Source organism: Myotis nattereri (genome assembly GCF_964212035.1).
Source record: "Myotis nattereri genome assembly, chromosome: 10".
In the NCBI taxonomy this organism is placed as follows: domain Eukaryota; kingdom Metazoa; phylum Chordata; class Mammalia; order Chiroptera; family Vespertilionidae; genus Myotis; species Myotis nattereri.
The window spans coordinates 57,927,044-57,936,125 of record NC_138085.1 but is presented as its reverse complement, the minus strand read 5'-3'; the positions used below and the strand labels follow the sequence as shown (position 1 = coordinate 57,936,125).

The following is a 9,082-nucleotide window of genomic DNA, read 5'->3' as shown; positions in this document are numbered from 1 at the left end:
TTCTGTATTCTATATCATAGAATGTTACATAACAGACAAATAGTGTTTAGACTGGTGATGGTCATGGACCATACATTGAGCTAGGTATAGGTCTTTCTTTGCCTAATGTGCCTAAGAATAAATAACCTCCTAAAACCAACTCTTTGTTAAAATTACTGGTATAGATAATTTCTACATATTTAAGTATAGTTCAAAAATGTGGTTACTGATGAACAGTTAATACTCTTTACAAGTCTCGTCAATTGTATATCGACAGTGCAGTGTGGTCAGCTTCAGTGTAGACTGGATGGGCTTATTTGATCCAGTGAAGCCATTTTTGCAGTTGGAGGTATAAGCTGAAAAATCCTCCCTTCTATAAAGTTCAGCCCGATGTTTACAGCAGCCAAATTTGCTCAGCAACAGAAAGAAATCCCTTCGGAATGCCTTTGTGAAAATCGCGTACAGAAATGGATTGGCACAAGAATTGACTGGATAAAAAAGAACCAGTAAAACTTTAGAGTTGGTTACTGTGATAAGGGGCATTTTGAAAGCAGCGGAGATGGCAAAAAAAGAGATAGGTGCCATGCAGGTGAAGTCCGTGAAGATGAGAACTGCCATTTTCTTAGCAGTCTTTGTATCTTTGTTGGTAGCCATCAGCTCTGGATTTTGAACCATAAAATAAATTTTAATGTAGCAAGCACAAATGATGATGAAGGCCACCACATTGAGCATCAAAATTGTTAATATGTATACTTGTGAGAGAGTGGATTCCACATCCATAGGGAGGCAAATGCTGACCTTCATGTAATTGCTGACACCCACAAGGGGCAACATGGCAATTAGAGTAGAAAAGAACCATCCTCCAAGCATAATCGGAATGGCGTGTCTTAATCGTAGCCTTTGGTCCAGCTGAACAGCATGGGTGATGGTGTGCCATCTTTCTAGTGTGATGACTGTGAGGGTGTAGACAGAAAGTTCACTTGCAAATACAGTGAAAAAGCCAGCAGCTCCACAGCCACTTCCTGTCTGCCAGTCTATGGCATAGTTATAATACTGGCCCTTGGTTTGGGAATCAACTGAAGCAATGAGCAGCAGATAGAGCCCCATGCAAAAGTCTGCAAAGGAGAGATTGCACATGAGAAAACGGGGTACTGTCAGTTTATGACGACTGGTTAGGAGAACAAAGAGGACAGTCATGTTTCCCAGGATGGCTAGGATATTAATCAGCCAAATCAGGACCCTAAGGAAGTCATAGCCCATAATATCTTCACAGGGGTTAAAAGCATCTGGTTCAGGAGCACATCGGACTGTCTTGGGTGAGCAGAAACCATAGTCATAATCCCAGCCACTCAGTTCACTCTCAGCAAAGATGGCAGAATAACTGTAAGAAGAATATTTAGGCTCAATGTAAACTTAAGGGATTTTCTATGATTATTAAAAAAAAATTCAACAATAATTCTTACTGTTTTTTAAAGCCTAAGAAATAAAAGGAAACAACGCCACAACAGTCTCAGTCTTACATTTATTAAATTATCTGAGAACTCTGAATTGATGTAGGCATTCCTTAAGAAGGAAATAAAAAACCATTTAGACTCTATATCTATTTATATATAGATTTTACACATTGATGCAAAGATTTAATGAAGCTGTTTACAGAGGACAATTTTCTTTGGAAAACAAATTTAGAGACACAATATATGCTTGCTAAATCAAAAGGAATTCTCTCTTGGCATTTTTTGTAGCTATTTATCCCATAGTTGTCACCCAAACTGCTCTGAAGCTGTTTGTGGTAGAACACAAATGGAATTGGAAGGCTCACATTGTTGACGTAGTCAGCTAGTGGTGGACTTGCTTGCACCTCAGTCCCTGCTAACTAAATAGCCCAGAGAGAAATAGAAACCAAAGATGGATCAGTAGGACCCTAGAAGCAGAGGAAGAATACAGTCATGGACAATAGGAAGAAATTGTGAAAATAGAGAATATGTATTCAATTCAGAGAGTGGCTTGAAGAGGGACTCTTTCCCTAAGGAAGAAACAGTCCCACCTCTGCCACTCCCTCCTCACCCCATTGCTATTGTTTGAGTTGAGGTTTTCATCTTTAAGGGGCAATTTGTTTTCTTCCTGGGATCCTTCCTCCAATTTTAGCTGTCACTCAGTCCATCTGACATTCCTCCTGGGGTGGCCTTTCTTATGCACAAATCTGTCATTTCAAACATTCCCTAGGCTCTCACTGGCTATAGGATAAAATCCAGACTCCTCGTGATGACCTCCAGGTCCCTCCTGGATCTGCCCCCTCCTCCAATTCCTTCTCCAGGAAGCAGTAGTGCCGCACCATTCACAACATGAGCTCTGAAGCAAGACTACCTGGAAAACCAGGAGAGTTACTTAATACCTCTGTGCCTCAAATTCTTCATTTGCCAATAGGGGCAATAATCATACCTTCCTTGGTAGGGTCATACTAAGGATTAAGTGCACTGACACATGTGCAATGTCTAGAATAAATCCTGACACATATTAAGTGTTCAGTGAATATTAGAGATTCTTATGATTAACTCACAAATCCCCTGTGCAGTCATCCTTTTGGTCCATGAAGTGACTAGTGGCTTTCAGAATAAGTGCTACTGTTTCATTCTCTGTCTTTGTACACATGTGCTGTTTCTTCTTCTTCCCTTGCCTCTCATTTCCCTGGTGAATTCCTCCTCATCCTTAAAGTTAAGCTCTGTGATTATCTGTCTTGATTCCACACCTCCAAGGAGTTTATTCCCCCTTCTCTCCCCTGTGGCTGCACTTAGATACTATTGTAATTATCAAACCACATTGCCTTTATGTAATGATGCGTTTAATAGTTTATTAGCTGCTTGATGGCAGGGGACTAGGTTTTATTTATTTCTGAAATCTCATTGCCTCACACAATTTTGGCTCTGAGTATCCATTCAGTAAATGTGTGTGCAATGAATAAACCAGAGTGATCCTCGCTCTGAGAGGAAGGGACAATCACTGTGTACAGTATGATGCATGTAGGCTCAACAAATTTTCTCTTTGCTCACAGTCTGCTACTATAATCTTGAGAGCTGGAGAATTAGTCATAATTTTTTTTTCTGTCAGGGCCATTACAATTATGTATTTCACTTGAGGGTTCCTCACACATTAAACAAGCATTTTTCTCTACTTTCAAAATGTAGCTTCTCATGTTCCATATAAGGAAGTGTGTACCTAATTCAGTGAGTGGATGGAGTGATATATTTGAGCAACGTAATTACTTAAATAAAAGAACACAAGTTTTTTAAAAAAATAAATCTATGACCCGGAACTTTAAAAGGGTGCTAGAATTCATAGATAACAATTTGTAACTGGAGAAGCTCTGCTGCTATGCACAGAAGACTGCAAAGGAAACGCATATGTTTCATTATTAAATGTAAGTCCTCAATTCATGCACATCAATATAATTACCTATCTTTTTAATCTCTAAAGAGGGTGGTTATAAAGCATGGTTAAAGAAATAGGTTATTTCTTAGCATTAAAAAGATCCTTAAGACCATCTCATTGACCCCCTCATTTTATGTTAAGGAAACCAAGATTAAAGCAGGTTAGTGGCTTGCCTAAGATCCCCGGCACTAGGCACCTGTGGCAACACGAGGTCTGTATACCCATAGTTCAGGGGCCTTTCCTCTACTTCACCAGCTCCCAATCAGCCTTTTTCAAAAGTGTTGTCCTTGGACCACTTCCATCAGAATCACCAGGGTGTTTGTGAAATACAGATTCCTGGCTTTACTTCAAATCCAGAATCAAACTTTCTAGGGACAGAGCCCAGGAATCTGCATTTTAAACAAGTTCCCTGGATGATTCCTACAAAATAAAAGTCTGTATTAAACCAAGTGTAAACTTTCAAATGATTGCTGCCTTAATTTCCCTTATCCCTTTCCCCTTAGCAAAACTGTTTGGCTTCTAGAAAACTTCTAAAAATTCTGAATACATTTAATATCAGTAAGAGGTCAGGCACATTCCCTTTCTTACTCCCCTGGTCCTTCGCCCAATCTCTTTTTTTTTGCACTACTGACTATATGTCTAGCAATATTCTCCTTGGTGATTTATCTTCAGACCAAATACCCCTCTGCGGCTACTTACATTTGTGTCCTGGGATGGCTCTGAGGGCAGCATTGTGCTTATTGACAAAACCCAGCAGGGAGCTGTGTTAAGTACTGAAGCGTATGGAGGGGATATGAATGGACTCATATAGGCTTAGCGATATTGAGTCAGAGGAAGGAGGAGCAGTAGCACCACTGCTCCAGCCACAATGAAGGAAGAAAGGAGAGGAGATGGGAGTTGTAGAACAGTGGGCCAGCCATAACAATAAGCACACCATTATATCTTGGGGAGAGCAGGTAAGGCTTAGTGGCTGGCTCTACAATTTCTAACTCCAGGGTCTTAGGAATAGCAGCAATCTGGTGGGAAAGGGAGAACGGGGATTTATCATAAAAATGTTTTTGCAGGAAGCACATTTTTTAAAAAATGACTAATTTCAGGTAGATTTGAGGATGCTGGAGATTAGGGGACTTGTTTTCAAGCAGTGTTAGCAAACGAGATTGTATGCTCATTAGGGGAAGGCTTGTGGTGGGGGCCAATGAGGATTATTGAGAATGACCTACAGTTTCCCCTCCCCCAAACCATCCCTTGGTGCTACCATTGGCTGAACCCAGAAGTGGTTTCCTGTTGATGAGAAAAAAGCCATACAATCGCAAAAGAATAATGTGGAAGGTGACCGAAAGGGAGGCTATCAAGAGGGAAGAGTGGGAAGAGTGAGAAAAAGAAACACCGGAGGCCAGATGGTGACAGACCTAATTAAAAGAACAAGAAAAGGATCCAGAGTATAATATTTATAATGTACCCTTGATGCTGTCACATTCTTCAACTCAGTTCTGAAAGCCACACGGTGTTTCTGCTGTCCCTTACAGATGAAGAAAGCCTTGTCCAGGAATACCCAGCATTACAGGAACATTACTGCCAAGGATTCCCATCCAACTCTGAGGAACTACGAGGCCCGGGGTCCTTCCATCATACTACCCTGCTGCCCATAACTTGTAGATTGATAGTGGAAAAGAAAAGGGGAAAAAGATGTAGAAGAGGGACAGGAGATTGGCATGATATCCTAGAAGGGCATCTGGTTTTGTAGCCTGAAGAACACATGGGGGAATGATCAAACTTCTAAATCGAAGTAGATGTGGCCTGGGGACACTGGGGTTATCTTCTGAGGCATGTTTTTTTTTTTACATTTGGAGGTATGTGAAATGCCAAGGCAGCCAGGAAAATGTAAAAAAAAATCAGTCAGTAGATGCCGGGAGCCGGTCCATCCTTGCTGTTTCAAGGGACCTGGCATATATGGCATACTGTTCTTGATATGTTTGCTCACCTTCTTGGCACTGTGTGTTTTAGCCAAGGTCTCCTCTCTGAGAAAGGTTGTTTCCCCAGGTAGGGATTTTCCCCTGAAGGTAGGGAGGGAATAAAACCCCTCAACTAAGTGCCAGGAGGGTAATTAATCACTTTAACTACAATCATGCTTAAGCTACATAATCTTTACTCCCTGGAATGGAGATAAGAAACGCCCTAACCTTTGTAATAGAGATTGATAGGATTGAATCAACTGGTATAAATACAGATGTAACAAGACAGCAAGAAACAGAGAGAGAGACAGAAATTGGCACAGAACCTACACAGAACGTTCTCTAGAGACAGAAGAACTTCGCTGGAGAGAACATGGCAAAAGATCCTGGACAGAAACTGGCCTCAGAACCTAGAGACAGAACCTAGCGAGAGAACATGGCAAAAGATCCTGGACTGAACCTGACTACAGAAATTGGCAAGAGAATCTGACTAGAACCTGGTGACTGAACCTGGCTGGAGAACCTGGACAGAACCTGGCTGGAGAACCTAGCGAGGGAACATGGCTACAGAACCTGGCTGGAGAACCTAGCAAGAGAACATGGACACAGAACCTGACTGGAGATCCTAGGCAGAACCTCTCTGGAGATCCAGACCAGAACTTGGCTGGAGATCCTGGCTGGAGATCCTGGCTAGGCTGCTGATCAACTGAACACTGTCTCCGTGTCCTTCCTTCTTCGCCGACTCCGTGTCATTCCTTCTTCGCCGACTCCGTCTACGCCTTTGGGAACCCCTGGACCTGCTGTGGTTGGACCCCGGCAAGTAGAATGGTAACTTAGCTCCCATCCAGTATATGCTAGTGGTAGCATTGAGGCTGAGTAATACTGAGCTCCAGAGTGGAGTGGTCAAGGTGGCCTAGGTGTCTTGGAAGGAAGTGGCTACTTCTAGAAGCTGTATCTGCCATTGGTTGATCTTGCTGGGATACTGACCATATGACTAGTGAAAATTCCTAGTGAACTAAATTTTTACTTAAACAAGCCCTTAATGACATTAAAATACTTGCAAATAAAATTTGGATTTTTGAGAATTTAATATAATTGTAGAATGAACAAGTAGGTACTTATTTATAGAGGTTTTTTTTTTTTTTTTTTAAACCAATTGAATGAGCTATCTGATCAACTGGATGCCACTTGCAAAGAAAAGTTCTCATTTTAAAGGTATTTTTAAATGCTTTGCAAACATCCCCCTAACCAGGACTTTTATTGAAAGAAAATTGTTACACTGATAATACTAATAAGGGACATGCAGAATGAGATAGGGCTTCCTGAGTTTCTTTGCATGCAATACTTACAGGGTTTCATTATTTGGTTTCCTTGCTGTGCTTTCACATTGTTTAGAAAAGTTTTCAAAAATGGAAAATGAAAAATTCTGCCTGAAAGAGAAGAGGTGGAAAAAAAATACCAGTTGAGCTTTTGGTCTTCAAACTAAATCTGATCATGTCTATTTATGCTTTGTTCATCTAAATTCCTTGCCGATTATACCAGCTTCATGTTCTGCACTATTGTCCTAGCTGAAACGCTTCCTGGGGAGAGAGCAGAGGCTTCTGAATTGTCATTAGAGTGCCTCCAGCTTTGATAAAATGCTTGAATGCTAAGTGTTTTGTGTGGGCTCTAGAGAGGAAAAAACTTAAAAATTTGTCAGACTGAATTACAGTTTTTTCAATGCTCATTAAAAGCTGCCTTTATGGTATATTAAGGTTTGCTTCTTGCCACCCTCCTCACTGCATTGGCCTCAATGAACAAATAACCCTTCAGAGTTCATGGCTTTGAACTGTAACTGGGAATCTCATTTATAAGGATTTGGAGATACTGGACCTGACATTATGTGAATTTTCTGCTCCCCCAGGAGTATATGTGGGTGCTTCTTTTTCTTTCATTTTTCCCTCTTAGCAGTTTAGCCAATAGAAGGGGGAGAGAGTGGAGGCAAAGAATTAAAGAAGGCATATATGCTTATATTCTTGAAATGAAACCAAAGGGAGGAACAAAGGAAAAGTTGAGGAAGAAATAGAAGAAAGGACAATAGGCTGTGAGAACCTCAATCTTCCTTAAGGAGGAAGGAGATATGAGCCAATCTGAACTAGGCATTTCTATACACTATCCTTCCCAATATTAACAAAAGAGTTAGTTTCTTTTAGGAATGACTGTATACAAGCAGGAAAATGGAGAGTATATCTGAACTATTTGACCCACTGGACTCATTTTAAATAATCAGCTTGTTATTCAGGGTGAGGATTATACATCCTGAAATTTAAATAAAATCGTGTGTGTGTGTGTGTGTGTGTGTGTGTGTGTGCGCGCGCACGCGTGGTGTGCTAGCTCTAATCTGACACTAAGGGGTTCTGTGTGTACCAGTCTTACGTTAACATGAAATGTGGTTGTTCTTGTCCTTCAGATAATAGCAGTGGGGTTTGTCTATCTTTTTTGAAATTTTAATCATAGATACCAAGGAAGTTTTTGGGGCCCTTTGCCCAGGCAGCTGTGAGCATTATCCAGACTTAGCAGCTGCAGGGCAAAGGGTGACTCAGAGATTGCACAAACATCCACTGGCCCAGCTTCAGGCTCTGCATCCTCACTAGCATCCACTAGCTTAGGGACACGGAAGGAGTCAGTTAATCCCACTCAAGACAACCCCTGTGTGACTACATTCCCCTTGTACTTTGATACTGGTCCACAATTGCATAATCCACTCCCCCTTTTTATACCCAGAAGTCTACTGGAATAAAACAACAACAACCCTGAACTAAAGTTCGTGCATGCCAGTAGTTTCAGGAAGGTTGTGACCTCTCTGCCACAAAAGTGGTGTTCAGAGTCAGCTGTATCATAAGCCACTGTCTGACTGTCTCCTAGTTGGTCTCTCACCAGTTTTGCTCACTTCCAACTCATCCTCCCTCCTCCTGCCAGAGTGATATTTGATAAAAGGAAGTCTGGGTAATGTTGCTTTAAATTTTCAGTGGTTCCCCATCCTCTAAACAACTTGGCCTGGCACTCGGAGCCTGTCATGGCCCACCTCTCCCTCATCTCCTCACTCACCTTCCTCTGTGTACCCAGAAGTCTTCCTGTCCCAGTTTTTCTGAATGATTTTCATCCCACTGTCTTTTGCCTTTGTGCCTTCACAGGAACTGTTTTGTCTTTGTGGCATGCTTTCCCCCACACCTGTCTAGCCAACTCCTACCTGTTTTTCAAGGCTCAGCAGAAGTCACTTCCTCAGGAAGCCTGGCATGAGCCCTTCTTTTCTTTGTGCACCCAGAGCCCTCTCAAACACACAACCAACCAGGGAACAAAGCAGACTAAAAAAATAGGCAAGAAAACATCAGAGCGTGTCACATGTGAAAAGTTAAGTATTGCTTTGCTTTACTTCAGTTACATATGTGATGTGCACTGGGTTACAATGTAAAAATGTAAAAAAAAGGTATTTACTATGCATCTCAGTAAAAAAAAAAAAAAAAAAAAGGTCTGGAAAACTGCTTTAAGGAAAGAATGAAATTCTGCACACCCTGTCATTCCATTCTGCATCGAATTGAGTCAGCTGCAGTAGTAAGATGTCCCTCACTGGACACAAACCAGCCAGGAGTTTGTGCCTTTTTGTTCCATAAGCTGGTCCTTAGGGAGCTAGGATTCTGTTCGGAACAAGATGGTCTGCTGCTGTGAGAGAAATAACTTAAAAACCT

General features: G+C 41.5%; 1 protein-coding gene across 1 annotated transcript in view; it reads right to left on the bottom strand.

Moving 5' to 3' along the window:
* Positions 1 to 216: 216 nt before the first annotated feature.
* LHCGR (luteinizing hormone/choriogonadotropin receptor) overlaps positions 217 to 9,082 on the bottom strand; it is a gene marked incomplete at both ends in the record, with an annotated part of 59,924 nt that continues 51,058 nt past the window's right edge. The window contains 2 exons of the mRNA XM_081100781.1: positions 217 to 1,360; positions 6,707 to 6,787. Of these exons, the coding sequence (XP_080956907.1) occupies positions 217 to 1,360; positions 6,707 to 6,787 (1,225 nt within the window). The remainder of the gene's footprint in view (positions 1,361 to 6,706; positions 6,788 to 9,082) is intronic.